The sequence below is a fragment of the Capsella rubella genome, unplaced genomic scaffold (assembly GCF_000375325.1).
Source record: "Capsella rubella cultivar Monte Gargano unplaced genomic scaffold, Caprub1_0 scaffold_7, whole genome shotgun sequence".
Classification (NCBI taxonomy): domain Eukaryota; kingdom Viridiplantae; phylum Streptophyta; class Magnoliopsida; order Brassicales; family Brassicaceae; genus Capsella; species Capsella rubella.
The window spans coordinates 8,031,717-8,048,330 of record NW_006238917.1 but is presented as its reverse complement, the minus strand read 5'-3'; the positions used below and the strand labels follow the sequence as shown (position 1 = coordinate 8,048,330).

Genomic DNA, 16,614 nt, shown 5'->3' with positions numbered 1-16,614 from the left:
GTATTCTTGCGCAAGCTCCTTGCCCATGCCCCAGGTCCCTTATTATCCTCTCCATGCTCGGTGGCAGATCGTGAGCTTGAAGCCACGGAAGTGACGGAAGGGTTGCTTGGGAAGGTCTGGTCAATACTCGGCGTACCAGTTACGTGAGGTATCCTTGAAGCAACTGAAGTAAAGCTGGGAAAAGCCTTGTCAATATAACGAGCTTGGGAAAATGTAGTGACCTGGTCTCCACCTGAAGCATGCGATTGATTCCCGTAAAACACTACATCTATCTGAGGTGAAGCAACTGGGGAATAGTTAGTGGTTGCTTGACTGGAACTCGTAGACGCATTGGAAGGAAACCCACGGCCAACGGTAGATTGGTTATACCAACTAGGTTTAGCATTGGCTTTAGCGACGCTTTCGTCGTAGTGGCCGTAGCTTGTAGCAGCACTACTGTAGCTACCACGGCTACTGCTGGGTGATGACATTAATGATGGCTTAATGATTCGAAAACTGAGAGAGGATTGATTTTGTATTTCAAATCAAGCCATGCTAATGGCTCTTATAAAGGCGATTAAAAAGTTGACCAAGTCGTCTTGTAGTTTATAAATAAATACATGAACATGGAAGTTAATAAAATATCAAAATTGTCATTGCTGAGTCATCAACGATGAATATTTATACTTTATTAACACCCCTTTCTTGTGGTAATTGTTATCAGCGAAATTGCGTGGTAATTTCGTCACATACCAGTTTTTATATATATATATATATATAACAGCAATCATGTAAAGACTCAAATGAATCAAAACGGGGAAATATTGTTTTAATAAAGATACAGTTGCTGCTTAGCTCACACTTTGCGTACCAAAAAATCTGTTTTAACATTAGAACAACGAAAATTTTAATTAGAGAAAAGAACAAAAATATTACTTTATTTGTATCGCATACCGATTGGAATACGTGAAAAATAAGAAATTCATGTAGTTTTATGTTATCTTTAATGCAACCATAGAAAAAAATATTAACAAAACAAGAAACTCAGATTAGAAAAAAAAAGAGTCAGATTATATATATACTTAGTGGCAATTGGCACAAAAAATCAAGTAAATTCGAAGACTTTGGAGAACAAGAATCATTTTTTTTTTTGATTAAATGAATTCTCTTATTTATTTTAATAATATCATATACTGGGTGGTGTTTTGTGTAAATATAATAAGTTAAATCAAAATCTGAAATTTCGACATAATTATCCGTTTTTTTTTTTTTTTAAGTTCTAAACAAATAGGATGTCAAGTTGGCAACTGTGAGATTAGGTATATGCATGTACTGTATGTCGAATGAAACCAATGTTATACATATCTTGATATGCAAAACCATTTAAAAGTTTTCTTATTTTGTCATCGATTGTGTCGTTAAATACACCAACAACTTAAGTCTTAAGATAACATTTGTACATTTGTTAAATGTTTGCTTGATTTTTGATACAGTATATTCAAAGTATCAGAACTTTCTTGCGAACAACATAATGGTATTTAATGAACAGCTTAAAATATACGGTATTTAATTTCGTCATTGCTTCATGTAAAATTTGGAATGCGTCACTCATTACGTGTTTTTTTTTTATGAGAGCCGATTAAATAGTAGTAGTAGATAGACTTATAGATGTCTACCTTCTCCAGATATGGTAAATAGTTTTCAATTCACACAATTGCAATATAAAATTCGTGTCTTTCCGAATTTGAATAAGTAAAGGGCTAAAAGAGGCCACTTTTATTTTCTTACTTATTAAATTATAAAATGTTTTTGATAATAATATATTTAAAGGTATATTTTTCAATTATTTGCTCAACAAAACTAAATTTCATTAAATTTTATAAAATTCATGATTGAATGACATAAAAGTAAAAAAAAAAATTACAGCGCATTTAAAATACACCTCCTTAGTTGAAAATACATGGTACAAATAAATAATTTAGATTTGTCGAGAGATAACGTATCAGTTTTTTTATTAAAAGAATCCTCCAATAATATTATTCTGAAAATTTATCTTTAAAATTTGAAAGCTATATAGTACATGGTAGACTCATGAAGTCGGAAATTTAATAAGCAATATATGTAAGTCTTAGATTTAATGAGTTGTTATTACGGTCATATACAGAGTTTTTCCGATTTGATTTATAATTTCATAATTTAACAAACTTAATGACAATGGAAGCATGTTATATACTTGTAAAAGAAAATCAAAAGTATATTCGTCAACTGGAGTAAACTCCACCATATTTGACATGCGTGGTAGATGCTACTGTACTACCCTACCCCTATGCAAGACAAATCACCTTGAGGATGGTTCTGCTATTATGATGATCAGAAGACTATTTTATTCGATTATTACGCAATTCAAATCAAAGCAAACATATTACATTAGAAAAAGAAAAAAAACATATTACATTGCATATGTATATCGGGAAATGTTGAAACGTAAACAATTGGAACTAATTACGTAGATAATAATCTTAGCAAATAAATTACTTCGTCATATGGATTTTGTATAATATATCTACTTCCTCCATCCCCATCGGGGTTTAGTGTCGCTGTTTCCTGGTGGTAATGCATGAGCTTTTCCTTTGTTCAAAGGATCAGGTTGATCGTTGACTTTAACCGTTTGTAACTCATGGGGACGATCTCCATCCCAACGTGGCTGATCCTCAACTTGGGTAGTAACTCTTGAGACGCGCGATTTCCAATCCCAATGTGGTTGGTAATCATAGTAGCCATCGCGTGGTGGCTGTTCTTGACCACTCATATATGAGGCAGCGGACACGTAGCTAGGAAATGTCTCACCAATACTAGGCGGGTGTAATCCCATTGGTAAGCCTGAACCTAAGGAACCATAATGACCGATACTAAGACCCTGCGAATATCCAACGGTAAGGTAACCGCCTGAGACACGAGATGGATTTGGGTAAATAATTTGGCTTATGTAAGGCAAACCACCTTGGGGATAGTTGGGGGATGCGTAACTAGGATAGTTTGACATATATGATGGAAACATATCGCTAACCGAATACGGAGAAGCTGTTCGATGTCCGATAGAAGAAGCCGGAAGAGCAGGTGGTAGATGTGATCTTACCGGTAACTGTAAGGTAGAACTACTAGCAATACTATTGTAACTACGCCGGCTACTGCTGGTTGATGATTCAGACATTTAGGGTAAATGATTCGATAAATTTATAAAACTTTTTGACAACAATTATGGATTTTTTCTTTGGTATTTCACCTTAATTATATTTGTTGCATGCATGATCGATCCTTAAAAAGGCTGTAAAAAGTTGACCAAGGCGATTTTACTATAACAAAAATTGAACAAGTCGGTGTGTAGCACGTAAGCATGAAATTTACTCCCATTTATTTTAAATTCCTCGAAATATTTTATTTATAATATAGAAAGCGTATTAGAGACATGTATATATTCCTATAAATAGTTTTTCAAACAAAAACTCACTTATAAAAGCATTTTATTACATTGTGAAGTTTCTGATGTCATTGCTGACAAACTACGTATCAAAATTTCTTCGTTGCTGGGTCATGCCTGACAAATGTTGATTAAATAACAAATACGAATTAACACCCCCTTTCTGCGAAATCGTCTATATAATATAAAAAATACTAAGACCACTATTATCAATGGTCTATTAAGCAAAATTTAGTTTAAAAGAAATGGAATGTTAACAAATTTTAAGCTAAAATTTGCTTAAAAGACCATTAATAATGATGCCCTAAAAAACTAGATGATATCTCCAGCGGGTGTTAAATATTATTTAGTTTTGTAAAACTATCACATATAAGTAAGGGAAACACTAAGAAACAACATGAACAATTTGTAATTTATCTATACGTATTTGTATACACATGAACAATATTGTATAATTGCAAAATATATATATATCAAACCTTTTGGTGACTGCTTGCTTAGTCACGATTGGATCAGAAATATAGGAGTTGGTCACTGCTTCGTTATTTCCCTAGATCCTTTGTATAAATAGAGAAAATGTTTCTATTCTAGGGCATCGATCATTAATAACAAAAACCCTAGTTCTTCACTTGTTCTTTAGCAAACCCTAAATCGTTCATTTCTAGATCGAATCAATTCTTCTAAAATCCATTCTAATCGAGTTGTTGAGAGATTGTTCAAAGTGAATTTATTCTCCTTTCCTTAATAAATTTATTGTGTGAACCCTTAATTCAACAAATTTCAATGTAATTTCGTCTATAATGGACTTTGAATGAGTAAAACTTAAGAGACTTTGAAACTCCTGCAATTGTTTAAAATATCATCAATGAAATTTTATAACAACGACAAAAAAGAGCAGATAAAATATATTGCCAATATAAACTCTCATCCCAAATTTTTTAAATAAATCGTTTTGATGACATTTATGTCCCAAAAAGACAGATTAAGTTACTTCTCTATTTGTATATTTTTGTATTGCATGACCAACTATTTATCATATTAAAACTGATATTACATGCTCTTTCTTATACATTTCTGTTTTGCAGCTTGTGAAAAAAATAAAAAAATATCACGTATTATTGTCTTGAAAACACTCAGATGTACAAATAATCACTTTATTGTTATAAACGTATCTTGTACATCTGAATGTTGCGGAGAGAGTATGAGTGTTCGAAAATATATGTAGCTTAAAAGAAATGGGGTGACCTCCTCTGGTACATTTATGGTATAATCAAATCTGCATGGCTTTAACCACCTTTGATATAGCTCTTGTACAAAGACATAATGCTATGTTGAAAACACTCAGATGTACGATGTACAAACACATACTCCTTGAGATTACTCCTTCATGATCACTCTCTAACATACTCCTTAGATGATCTACAAAGGTGGTTAATGCCATAATTAGTCAAAAATATTATAAAAAAACATAGAGGAAATCACAACTTGACGACATATCCACATCTACGATACAATTGTAAATCCAAGGAGTATGTTAGAGCACCTCCATACTTTGAAAGGTTTTAATGTAGATATCTCACAATATAGAAAAAGAAAAACAATTAAAAAAAAAAAAAACAGAGAAAGTGAGAGGGTAATCTCATACATGGAGCTGTTCTTACATCCCAAACGCAATAAAAACAAGAACACAATTCGGGCAGATCGATTATAACTGCCAATTTATTATATAGAACAATACAAACACTTTAAAGTTAGACCCTTACAACTACACACTTGGAAATGGGAAAGTGGGAGTTGTGTTCCCAATTATTAACAAGCAGCAATTAAACGAGAAGACCAAGTCTCTACTTAATACCTATTGATAGATGAAACAAGAAAAATAAATAATTTTAACAACAAGTTCAGGTCTCATCATAGCACACATGGGTCAATGCAGCCGATGTTTATGGTGTTGAAAGAGGAACTTAGACCAATAGGCTGAGCGGAGTGTGTCAAACCAGAGCTGAACATGTAGCAAAGCAAAGGAGAAAGCTGTGATGGAAGCAAGTGAAATGATGAGGGCTAAATTCCATGCGAATCTCCGGTCATAAATCAAGAATAATGTCGCACAGAAAGCTATGACCATTGCGATTATGGAGACAAACAATGACAAAAGTCCCAACATTAGTCTAGAGGGTAATGACACCAGAAAATCATCCTCTGCATATCTTGACGTCAAGATTGACAAAAAAATTACTATAGATGTCGAGGAGGAACATAGCGCGACCGCATCTGATAGGATAAAGATATTAAACCATTTCCTATTCTGAAGGATAGGAAGTCCTATTTCCTCATTGTTCCCTCCTGGTACGGTAAAGGCCGCAGCAAAAACTACCGTTGCTATTAAAGTTGCTACAAGCATACATGAAGTTGCAGTATCTTTCATCCATTTCTCCCCTTCTTTTCTTAAGTCATTGTGCCCGTTAGTAAAGAGGTCTTGCGCCACTTTTCCTTCGCTATTCTTTGATTTGATGTATGAACGAGGTACAATCTTTTTCACAGCCTGAAATATGCGATAGATAATTAAAACTAAGGTTACAGAAATTATAGTGTTTCATTTTTGTAAATTAATTAACCACCTTGAACCAAAGAATTTCTCTTTGCATTTGGAGCGCAGCCCCTGATACAATATGTAGTCGATCATGAGAAGGTAAGCTGGCAACAAGATGCAACAAAGTATTCTTTGTGACTTTTTCTCGATAAGAAGCTATTAAATCCTTGATGGCTCCGAGTTCATAAATGATGTTGAAAATGCTTTCATGACGATTTAAAGCAGCAACATGAAACAAGCTTCGATTCTTTCCATCAACTTTCCATATCAAATCCGGATATGAACGAATGAGAATGACTAAGAACTCGACATTTCCAGATGATGCAGCATCGAAGAGTAGTCTTGTAGGGCTTCTCAATAAATCCGAAACTTCTCGATCAGATTTTTTAATAACCAAGTTCCACATATCCTCTACTAGCTTGTGAGCTAAGCTTTTCATTTTAGCTTCATGAAACATCACTTCAAACACTAAAGGCCACAAAACAAATCAAAAACATTGTTTGTTCGTACATGGATTTGAGATAAATATTTGAGAACAACTTACTCATCCAACTTACTTGAATTCCCTAACCGCTGAAAGATATTAAGATGTTTTCGGTGTCCGATAACAGAAGGCTTGCGAGCCAAAAGATGTAACCCGGTTTCCAGAGCACGGTTACGAGAAGTGGCTAGTACTTTGTCACTTTCCAACATACGCAAAGCTACATCTGCACAATCAAAATCAAAGCTAGCATCATCATACTTGATACCAAAATTTTAAACCTAAACCAATATGATCCTCAGTGAAAATTAGTTGTTTTACCATAAATGTCAGCAGATATGATGACATGAAAGAGATCTACAAGCTGCACCTCACTCAAACTTTTAAAATTTGTATGGCTACAAAGGTACATAACCATATCCCTGTGTCCAAACATAGCAGCCGTATGAAGCGGGATCAGTCCTTCATTACCTTGAATTAGGGGAAGATCCGGGTTCATATCTACCATCATTTTTGCTATTTCTTTAATCCCAGAAGCAGCAGCGAAACAAAGAGCCGTGTTGTTGCTCTGGTTTCTCAGTTCCAAATCATCTCTCTCCATTTTTGTAAGTAGATTCTTAACGAACTTTGTGTGTTTTGCAGCAACGGCTATATGAAGAGTCGTCTCCCAGTTACGGGTTATTGCTGCCCGGACGATACCTTCGTGCTGATCAATTATGAGACGAGCTTTTTCCCAGTCACCATTCATAGAAGCTTGATAAAGAGGAACACAGACATTGAGATATTCAGTTCTCCGTTCATCTGTGAAAGGGAAGACGTACATATTGAGATCGATACAGAGTTGCATCAAAAACATAATTATCATCATGATCATAAACCAAACCAGATAAATATGAAATATCTCGTGGATCTGAAGTCGAAACTTGATTGGGCAATGACGTGCTTGATCCTGAAATATCCACTGTTACACTTAAATCTGGCTGAGGTTGATTGTTACTCTCAGCCATAACACTTTAATTCTAGTTGAGCTATGAAGATCAAAATGAACTAATTACAAAACAGAAGATCTCGAGTTAAATAGTAAGAAAACTTAATTTATAAGGCAAGTGGAGGGAAAATGTTTCATCATTTTTTGCTTTTTATGTTTGTCGTTGTATCATTTGTAATTTAATTATATAAAAGTTGGTGAACGATCAGTTTTGAAAGAGTCTTTGGTAATTGTTTACACATTTTCTTGAGGAAAATTAGAAATATCAAATATGTATCTCTCTTAAACAAGTTTGAATTTAGTATTCAGAACTTTTGATTATTTTACTTTTCTCTAAAGATTTTAAACTACTAAACTTGTAGTTGACAAAGAAAAGGTTTAGCTTACTATTTGATAAATAATGCCATTTCTTAAATTTAGTTTTATCCTTTTTACCTGAGCTTTAATTCTTTTGTTTCTACTTATTAGTCTTTCCCCAGTTCCCTTCGATTAAGTAAGGGTGAGTGACCTCATTCTGAGAGAGACAGGGTAGCGTTGGATGGAAACAGAGTATTCCTGTTAAATTGACGAGATGGAACAAGGAAAAGCATCGTCAAAGAAATATATATGGCAAACTTAACTAATTATACATTACGTGTCTCGATCGTCAGATCCATAAAAAGATGAGAAGAAAGCTTACGGCCAGCGATAAACAACGTATTCTTCCAATACTTTTAACCACAAAACAGATTCTCGTTAATTAAGTTTAGAGGGGCAAAAACACAATTTAAGGAGGAGACAAAAGGACTTTTAGGGCGACGTACGATCAAAGAGAGAATGACCTAAATTTATTAAAACTCTGTCGTAAAATTGTTAAATACTACACAAATAATCATAGCAAGCTTACAAAAATTAATTATTAGTATGCGAAATCTGATTGGCATTACTTTTACAACATTTACTCATCAGTCTACCGTTTAAACATGGTTAAATTTTTTACTAAATCCGTCAATAATATACGTTTCATATAATTATAAGAAAAAAGAATTACTAACGAGTATGAGTACAAGTAGTCAAATACGGATACGTTTAGTGTTTTTGTCAAGATACATGCACATGCAGCCATGCATACTTGCATAGCATTACTTTAGTTTATTAAGCTCTTTTACTAAAATACACTTAACATCGTCATCAACGGACAAGGGCATTATTAGCTGGTAAGGTTTAATTATTAAACTATGAACATATGAATAAGAAACTTGGAAATTAAAAAAAAGGAGAGACTTAACGATAGAAAAAGATATAGATTGTGTACACATCATATAGCATTAAAGGAAAAACAAGAGCTCATCGGTCGTTTGGATTATGGCATACGTTGAGAATCACGTGTCATCTCCGTAACCCATCAGTTCTGCATCAATCGGAGACTATGCCGGACGACAAACAACAACAGAACAGCTAGATACCAACGTGGGCTAATGAAGAATCCCGAATCCAGGAAAACATACATAGGAACAAAGTAAAAACATAAAGCCGCAACGATTGAAGCAGAAAGAAGCTCTGCCAAGACTTCTTCCCCAATCGTTTGTTTTGCCGATATATAAGGTATGTTCTTCTTAATTCCCCGAATGATCGCCTCCACAAGATCGCTATCGTTGCTGTCAATGAAGATTAGAGCCAGTTAGAGATATTTCACATTGGAAGTGATATGAAAGACATGGACCAATCTTTTCATTTTTAATATGAGTTAAAAAAAAAAACTATAGTATTTACGTTTATAACAGAACAAGAAGACTTCAATGTTGTTTTACCTATAGTATCCTGAAGTGAAGCCAGGCTGTCTAGCAATAGACCTAAGACATCCAACGATGTGATGGGTCAACTGATGATTCTGCCTCCCTTGTCTCCTCATCGTTTCGTCAAAACATTTACCGAATCTTCCCTCCAAATTGTTAACTTCTTCAATGTTCACTTTGTAGAAGATTGGGATCACCATGAGTTTCCCGTCCGTCACGCGCTCATGGATCTTGGTCAGCTCATTCAAGCACTGTTGTGACTCTGCGTATTTGTCAGAGAATATCACAAGTGCGAGTTTGGAATTGTGGATCCTCCTGACGAAGAGTTGGTCATGATGATGAGGGCCTCTCCTTTCCCATTGATCATCGCTATCTACGAAAACGTTGACCCGTGCTTCCTTTAAGGCTTTCACGACATGGCTGACAAATCCTTTGCGGAGGTCGTCGTTTCCTTGAAAACTGATAAATATCTGAGGGAGTGGTCGACGTCGGAAATTTGGCATCGTCATAAACGGAGTTTGAACAACTAAATTTTATAATGTGGTGATTAAAATTAGTGGCAACCTTTGCGACTTGTAGAGCCTTATATAGTCCAGGTTTCATTAAAAAAGAACAGAGACTTCCATTATTATTTTTCTCATGCATACGTTCATGCTGATGACTTTGAATTATGAATTAGACTTCTTTTTTTTTTTGGTTACAATTATGTTTTCATATTTTGAAGTGGGATTCCATTTTCTCTTTAATTACTATCCAGATTACTTGCAAAATTTTCATAATTTTAAAATGTGATTTCACTATTTAACATGGACGTGCTAAAACATAATTATTTCAATTTAAATGATGTTTAAGATTTTGGCACACCAAATAACAAAACATATAATTTACCAATTTACCATTAAAAATCATTAACTAATATGAATTCAAACAATAAGAAAATGTAATATAAAATATTATTGTTTAACAAATATTAAATGTTTCCATAGAAAATTAAAAATATCATTTATAAAGAAACAATTTTTTTTGGCTAAACATCATTTAAAAAAAATGGAAGGAGTATTTTTTTTTTCTTAGCTAGGCATCAGGATTCTTATTTTATAGAGCCTTGTGAAGAATCAATTCAATAAATTAAATGACCAAGATTCTTAACTTTAAAAGTCCAATGTTCAATCTCATTTAGCTAGCCTCTCACTCACATCTTTTAATTTAATCGCTAGTCCATCTATACAGTGGTAGTGGTTGTAGATTCTTCAATTAAATCCCATAATTAAAGAAGGTAAACATATATATACATAAAATAAAATAAAGGAATAGGTAATATAATATTTGAGAACATTAAGATCAACATCGCAGTTGGTAACACTAACCATTAGAATATTTGGACCAATCCATCTACCGCAGTCTATACGGTACACCCATACAAAAGTCATATGGAAATGTGAATCTTATCTATACTCAAATCACATGTCATCACTCATCAAAGGAGATGGTGGCTAATTAGTTATATATAGAAAATAACAACAAAAACTAACAGAACGAAATGTTCATATTTCAACGAAGAATCATGATTTTTTACAGGGACGGTGCATGCAACATAAAAGTACAGAGACACTGAAGCAAACCACACAGTAGGGAGGAAGAGATAATGAGTATACACATCAGCTCTCCAAATACAAGATAATCTTCCTTATGACAAACATCATCACGACAACCAAATACCACTCCGGGCTGGCAAAGAATTTCAAATCAGTGAAAAGAGTAGGTATTAGAAAATAACATATGCAAGAAACAATTGCAGCCGAGAGAAGCTCTCTTATAAATTCACGCTCAAGTGCTTTGCTTGCTGGTGACTGATATGGTAGCTGTCTCTTTATGGCCTTAACAATCTCCTCCACAAGATCGTTATCAATACTGCCATAGAAACAACCAAATCACTCCATTTTTGTTTTATTTTTGTGAACCAATATGATGAAAAAGTAAGGACGAATAGTTAGTACCTATGAACTTCTGAGGTGAAGCCTGTCATATTCGCAATGAACCTAACAGAGTTCATCCAACGCACACCTAATGGATGATCCACGCCCCCTCCTTTCTCCAAAGTTTCGACAAAGCACTCCCCAAATTTTCCCTCGAGCATTTTCACGTCATCAGTTCTCACCCTATAGAAGACAGGGATGGCTACGAGACACCCTGCCCTTACTTGCTCAGCTATCTTCGTTGCCTCGCGCAAGCACCACTCTGATTCTGCAAACCTTTCAGAGAAGATCACAAGCGCCACCTTTGAGCATTCGATCCTCCTTAAAAGGATTCTGATGTCTCTCCCTCTCACCTCATGGCTATCTATGAAAACGTTGACCCCTGCCTCTTTTAAGGCCCTCACCACATGGCTGACGAAGCTGTTCCGTAACTCCTCCCCCCTAAAACTGACAAACAGTCGTGGGAGTGGTTTGCGTCTGAACTGATCCAAGAACGCTAATGGTCCAGTCTGCCTCTCCATGGGGTCTTGACTCAGATATGGGTTGATGTGCTTTTGCTAGATTCTTGAAATAAGATAAATGATTGTTGAAGAGAGATTGTGAGCCTTCCAAGTCTTAATTAGTTTTCTATAGAAGAACCTTCATAATTTTATTTTTATTGCGTAAGTTAACGCTAATGGTGATGTGATTTAGAATATATATATTCACCACTTGATATATTTGGTATCATATAACAAAGCTAGCCTTAGATATATGAAATAAATAAAGAGTTAAAAAAGGTGTTGAAACAAAGCACCCTTGGTTTTAGACATTCAAAATTCAGAGACACTTATTGGTGTGAGTAATATGATAATTTTTAATTCAAAATCAATTGATATGTCAATAGATTTTGCTGATAACAAAGTAATGCATTGCTTCCAACAACACTAATTGAACAGATGAACAAACAAACAAAATCTAAACATAACACCAAAGTCAACATCTGAGTTGGTACGTGGTAAACACCAAACGATTAAAATATGTATTATTATTTGGACCAATCCACGTAAAGGCACCGGAGTTACCATATGACCTAAGTCTTTATTTAATAATTTACACAAATTTGTCCATAAGGAAAACGTCATATATGGCCAGCATATTTTCCTATGTCTTACGTGAGACATGGATAAGGAGAATAAATAGTTTACAATTGAAAGCGGAATATACTAAACTTACTTTAGATCAAGTTAACTCTTTAATCAAACCGTTAGTTGGTTCAGACTAAGATATAAGATATAGTTTATAATGTTCTTAAAAAAATAACACAGTATGTTTAAATGAAAAAGGAAAACTGAGTACCTAAAGATAAATATTCGGACATATCTTTTTATAAAAAAAGAGTGGCTTGAAGAAAAAGAATATAATTTGCTGACATAAAAAGAGAAGGAGAAGGAATTATGTGGTTTCGATTTGAATTATGATTAGGGAATGAAATTATATAGGGATTTGGAAATCAATATAAACAGATATAAATAAGTTTGTGATGCTAACAAAATTTTACGATCGCATAACACAATCTATGACTTTTTCTTTCGACCTAGCCGTCATCCTCCAGCATGGGAGAAGAACAATGAAGAGGAGATCGAAGAAGGAAAGAAGACGAACACGACGACCACCAAGAGACATACGAAAGTGCCACGAACCGATGCCGGAGATTCCTTTCGATCTCGTGATCGAGATTCTTACAAGACTTCCTGCTAAATCCCTTATGAGGTTCAAATCCGTCTCAAATCTCTGGTCATCCTTAGTTTGTTCTCGATATTTTAGCAACCGTCTGCTGAAGTCGTCCACACCACGTCTATTTATGTATTTGAGCTTCTACGACAACAGTCACCTCAAAGGTGTACTACTATCATTGTCACCTTCTCCTGACTCTGACATTACAAGTACTACGTCTTCCTTTGTAATAGACCAAGAGTTGGCCCTTTCGGCAATGGAAAGCTACCACGTGTCTAACGTTTTTCGCGGCTTGATGTGCTTTGTAAATAGGCAACGTGTCCAAATATACAACACTACCACTAGACAACTTGTCGTCTTACCTCAAATAGAAGAATCCAACATCATAGCAGAAGATCACGACCTTACGAGTTTCAAGTACTCTCTTGTACATGATCCTGTTTATAATCAATATAAAGTTGTTTGCATAGTTGCAAGACCCAGAGACGGTGTTGAACGGTTCACGACGTACCTGTCAGAGCATTGGGTCTTTCTACTAGGAGGAGAGGGACCAAGTCGATGGAAAAAGATATCATGCAATGCTCCCCCACATCTTCCTTTAAGAGAAGGGTTGACTATCAATGGTCGTATGTATTACCTAGCTTGGGTTGTTCACTGTGTGCTTGTGATATTCGATACTAATTCTGAAGAAACTAGTATGCTCCAAGTACCTAAGAATATGTTTTGCATTGATACTGGTCTTATAGAATACGGTGGCAAAATAGCTCTTTTACACTATACCAATCTCCAAAGCGAAGGTGAGATGGAACTATGGGTTCTGGAAGATGCGGAGAAGAATATCTGGAGGAGTAAGATTTTGGTGGTGCATCCTTCCCAATTAGATATGGTCAAGAGCATTAGTACTCTGAGGGTACAAGGTACAACTCGAAACGGCGAAGTTATCTTGGTACCTATAAATACAAATCTTTTCAACATTTTTCTCTATGATTTACAAAAGAATCATATAAGAAAAATAGAAATCGAGGGAAGACCAAACCGCCATCTTACCGCATTTTGTGAAGTCGTTGGATTAGATGATGTTGAGAACTTAATGTATATTTAAGTTACGTTCATTAGCTAGTGTGCTACTTTGCTTTCTTATTATAGATGTTTATCATGCTACCTAATTCAACTAGGAAGAATTCGAAAAGATATCAAAAAAGTTTGCTAAAACAGTAACAAAGAACCACAAAGATATCGACTAGAATATTTGAGTTTCAGCCACTAAAGACATTTCACCTTAGGGACTTCTATTAGTTAATTAGTGTTGCATTTCTCCCAAGACCGTTAAAAAAAAAACTGAAGTGTAGATCTTGAGGTAGCGAAATTAATACATACAGCTGAAGGTGTTATTATCAAAATTCAAAGCTAATCTTTCCGCTTGACTTTTCACACGTCTAGGAAGAGACTTCTGAAAATTCCATTACCTTTAAAAAAAAATTAGATAAGCAATTAGTAAACATATTTGAGATTTGCTTCAATATTTTGTCCTTCGGCAGCCGAACAATATATGTTCTGATGTGTCCAGAGCTTGCATAACTCATGTATCTTCAAAAAAACAATGTGCTACGATGTTCCTTACCGACTGTGTACAAAGACATGTCATGCATCCTCAACTTGGCTGTCAGAATAGCGAAAGATTGTTCGATTCGGTCTGATGCATATTAATAAAGGAGTAACAATTACGAAACTCTGTATTTATTCTCTCTTTTATATACAATATACAAATAATTAACCGTCAAATTTACAAATAGAAGTAGAAAGTTGCTAGACGAAATAGGCAGGGAAAATTTTGTTAAGTAGAAAATTTATTTATTTAAAATTTATTGAAGGAATCGTTTTTTTTAAGGGAGGATAAGTGTGTATATAAGTTAAAATATGGCCTTTTCTTTTGACCTAGCCGTCATCTTCCACCGGGAGAGAAGAATGAAGAAGAGATCAACAATAATAAAGAGAAGAAGAAGACCAAGAGACATGTGCAAGAGCCATGAACCGATGCCAGAGATTCCTTTCGATCTCGTGATAGAGATTCTAACAAGACTTCCTGCTAAGTCCCTTATGAGATTCAAAGCCGTCTCAAAGCTCTGGTCATCCTTGATTTGTTCCCCAACTTTCACCAACCGTTTGCTAAAGGTTCCTTCATCCACACTACGTCTATACGTGACTTCGTGCTTCTTGGATAACAGCCACCTCAAAAGTAAATTACTATCATCGTCGTCTTGTCCTAGCTCGGACATTACTACTATATCTTCCTTTGTAATAGACGAAGATTTGACCATTCCAGCGATGATAGGCTACTACATGGCTCATGTTTTTCGCGGCTTGATGCTCTTTGTGAAAGAGCCAAGTACGAAAATATATAACACCACAACTAGACAACTTATTGTCTTACCTGACATAGAAGAATCTAACGTCATAGTTGAAGAGCACAAGAATAAGAAGTTCATGTACCGTATTGGACACGATCCTGCTCATGATCAATATAAAGTGGTTTGTATAGTTGCAAGACCTAGTGACGAATTTGGAGAGCTCAAACCGTTCCTGTCAGAGCATTGGGTCTTCATACTAGGAGGAAATGAATTAAGTCGATGGAGAAAAATTACATGCCGAACTCCACATCTTCCTGTAACACAAATAATAAATATCAATGAGCGTATGCATTATCTCGCTTGGGTACGGCTGCTTTGTCCTATGCTTGTGAGTTTCGACTTTAGCTCTGAAAAAATCAGTTTGCTTCAAGCACCCGAAGATATTAGTGTGTTTGATTATGATCCTATAGAATACTATGGAAGAGTAGCTCTTTTTGAATGTTCCGGTCTTGGAAGGGAAGGTATGATGAACCTATGGGTTATGGGAGATGGAGAGAAGAATATATGGTCGAAGAAGACTTTGGTGGTGCATCCTTCTCAAATGGATATAGTCAATAGCATTAGTTTGAGGGTACAAGGTACAACTAGAAACAATGAGGTTATATTAGTACCTCAAAATTTAAAGTATACTCGAACCGGCGAGGTTATCGTGGAACCTCAAAATACAACTCTTTTATACATTTTTCTCTATGATCTACAAAAGAGTCTGATCAGAAAAGTTGAAATCAAGGAAACACCATATCATACTACGATTTGGGATGTTGTTGGACTAGATGATGTTGAGAACTTCATGTCTCTGTAAGTTCGTCTAGCTTGAGTGTGTCTGTTTTTCTTTAATCTTTTTTTAAAAAACATTTTATTTAGTTCTTAGATGATTAAAGAAATTGATGAAAAATATTTTTTCTTCTTTAAGATAAAAGGCATCTTCAAGATAGTTGAACCATCAAAATTTGAAACCCTTCATATTTGACCCATTACTGTTAGGACAATACTTGGTGAACCTATTTGTTTACCTCTTATTATCCTAACCAATAAAAACATAGTATTATGTTATGTCAGACAATATTTAAAATTGAATAAAAATTAAAATCACAATAACAGAACAGATTATAAAAACAAAATATGTATATATATACATATATTCACTATTTTATAAACCTAAACCGATATATAATTTCATTTTAATTGTAAAATTTTAACCCTAGCCACTTTTTATATAACTC

At 34.8% G+C, this 16,614-nt stretch overlaps 7 protein-coding genes across 7 annotated transcripts; 2 read left to right on the top strand and 5 right to left on the bottom strand.

Moving 5' to 3' along the window:
• Positions 1–2,346: 2,346 nt before the first annotated feature.
• On the bottom strand, positions 2,347–3,253 carry LOC111829664. Its single transcript, XM_023779483.1, has 2 exons — positions 3,007–3,253; positions 2,347–2,925 (listed from the first exon to the last, which is right to left on the bottom strand). Exons 1-2 carry the CDS (start codon positions 3,188–3,190, stop codon positions 2,543–2,545), a joined length of 567 nt encoding a protein of 188 aa, XP_023635251.1. The 5' UTR covers positions 3,191–3,253; the 3' UTR covers positions 2,347–2,542.
• Positions 3,254–5,206: 1,953 nt separating this feature from the next.
• On the bottom strand, positions 5,207–6,504 carry LOC111829675 (ankyrin repeat-containing protein ITN1-like). Its single transcript, XM_023779515.1, has 2 exons — positions 6,076–6,504; positions 5,207–5,999 (listed from the first exon to the last, which is right to left on the bottom strand). The coding sequence occupies exons 1-2, from the start codon at positions 6,502–6,504 to the stop codon at positions 5,385–5,387; spliced, it is 1,044 nt and encodes a 347-aa protein (XP_023635283.1). The 3' UTR covers positions 5,207–5,384.
• A 63-nt stretch (positions 6,505–6,567) lies between these two features.
• Positions 6,568–7,535, bottom strand: LOC17880183 (ankyrin repeat-containing protein At5g02620). Its single transcript, XM_023778071.1, has 3 exons — positions 7,412–7,535; positions 6,850–7,329; positions 6,568–6,754 (listed from the first exon to the last, which is right to left on the bottom strand). The coding sequence occupies exons 1-3, from the start codon at positions 7,533–7,535 to the stop codon at positions 6,588–6,590; spliced, it is 771 nt and encodes a 256-aa protein (XP_023633839.1). The 3' UTR covers positions 6,568–6,587.
• Positions 7,536–8,704: 1,169 nt separating this feature from the next.
• Positions 8,705–9,850, bottom strand: LOC17879118 (TIR domain-containing protein). Its single transcript, XM_006286060.2, has 2 exons — positions 9,307–9,850; positions 8,705–9,153 (listed from the first exon to the last, which is right to left on the bottom strand). Exons 1-2 carry the CDS (start codon positions 9,798–9,800, stop codon positions 8,901–8,903), a joined length of 747 nt encoding a protein of 248 aa, XP_006286122.1. The 5' UTR covers positions 9,801–9,850; the 3' UTR covers positions 8,705–8,900.
• A 963-nt stretch (positions 9,851–10,813) lies between these two features.
• Positions 10,814–11,829, bottom strand: LOC17880676 (TIR domain-containing protein). The gene is made up of 2 exons (XM_006285746.2): positions 11,289–11,829; positions 10,814–11,202 (listed from the first exon to the last, which is right to left on the bottom strand). The coding sequence occupies exons 1-2, from the start codon at positions 11,786–11,788 to the stop codon at positions 10,950–10,952; spliced, it is 753 nt and encodes a 250-aa protein (XP_006285808.1). The 5' UTR covers positions 11,789–11,829; the 3' UTR covers positions 10,814–10,949.
• Positions 11,830–12,825: 996 nt separating this feature from the next.
• Positions 12,826–14,085, top strand: LOC17879607 (F-box protein At4g19940). Its single transcript, XM_006285660.1, has one exon. It carries the CDS (start codon positions 12,826–12,828, stop codon positions 14,083–14,085), a length of 1,260 nt encoding a protein of 419 aa, XP_006285722.1.
• An 815-nt stretch (positions 14,086–14,900) lies between these two features.
• LOC17879548 (F-box/kelch-repeat protein At4g19930) lies at positions 14,901–16,193 on the top strand. The gene has a single exon (XM_006285442.1). It carries the CDS (start codon positions 14,901–14,903, stop codon positions 16,191–16,193), a length of 1,293 nt encoding a protein of 430 aa, XP_006285504.1.
• Positions 16,194–16,614: the final 421 nt, after the last annotated feature.

What these genes read in the sequence shown, in the direction of transcription:
- LOC17880183 (XM_023778071.1), bottom strand. Translation starts at nt 7,535, where the DNA reads ATGGCTGAGAGTAACAATCAACCTCAGCCAGATTTAAGTGTAACAGTG. An exon ending in AGATATTTCATATTTATCTG is followed by an intron (nt 7,330 to 7,411) that starts GTTTGGTTTATG and finishes TCCCTTTCACAG; the next exon opens with ATGAACGGAGAACTGAATAT. An exon ending in CATATCTGCTGACATTTATG is followed by an intron (nt 6,755 to 6,849) that starts GTAAAACAACTA and finishes TTGATTGTGCAG; the next exon opens with ATGTAGCTTTGCGTATGTTG.
- LOC111829675 (XM_023779515.1), bottom strand. Translation starts at nt 6,504, where the DNA reads ATGTTTCATGAAGCTAAAATGAAAAGCTTAGCTCACAAGCTAGTAGAG. An exon ending in GAGAAATTCTTTGGTTCAAG is followed by an intron (nt 6,000 to 6,075) that starts GTGGTTAATTAA and finishes CGCATATTTCAG; the next exon opens with GCTGTGAAAAAGATTGTACC.
- LOC17879118 (XM_006286060.2), bottom strand. Translation starts at nt 9,800, where the DNA reads ATGACGATGCCAAATTTCCGACGTCGACCACTCCCTCAGATATTTATC. An exon ending in TTCACTTCAGGATACTATAG is followed by an intron (nt 9,154 to 9,306) that starts GTAAAACAACAT and finishes CTTCATTGACAG; the next exon opens with CAACGATAGCGATCTTGTGG.
- LOC17879607 (XM_006285660.1), top strand. Translation starts at nt 12,826, where the DNA reads ATGACTTTTTCTTTCGACCTAGCCGTCATCCTCCAGCATGGGAGAAGA.
- LOC17880676 (XM_006285746.2), bottom strand. Translation starts at nt 11,788, where the DNA reads ATGGAGAGGCAGACTGGACCATTAGCGTTCTTGGATCAGTTCAGACGC. An exon ending in TTCACCTCAGAAGTTCATAG is followed by an intron (nt 11,203 to 11,288) that starts GTACTAACTATT and finishes TTTCTATGGCAG; the next exon opens with TATTGATAACGATCTTGTGG.
- LOC111829664 (XM_023779483.1), bottom strand. Translation starts at nt 3,190, where the DNA reads ATGTCTGAATCATCAACCAGCAGTAGCCGGCGTAGTTACAATAGTATT. An exon ending in ATATATGTCAAACTATCCTA is followed by an intron (nt 2,926 to 3,006) that starts GTTACGCATCCC and finishes CTCGTGTCTCAG; the next exon opens with GCGGTTACCTTACCGTTGGA.
- LOC17879548 (XM_006285442.1), top strand. Translation starts at nt 14,901, where the DNA reads ATGGCCTTTTCTTTTGACCTAGCCGTCATCTTCCACCGGGAGAGAAGA.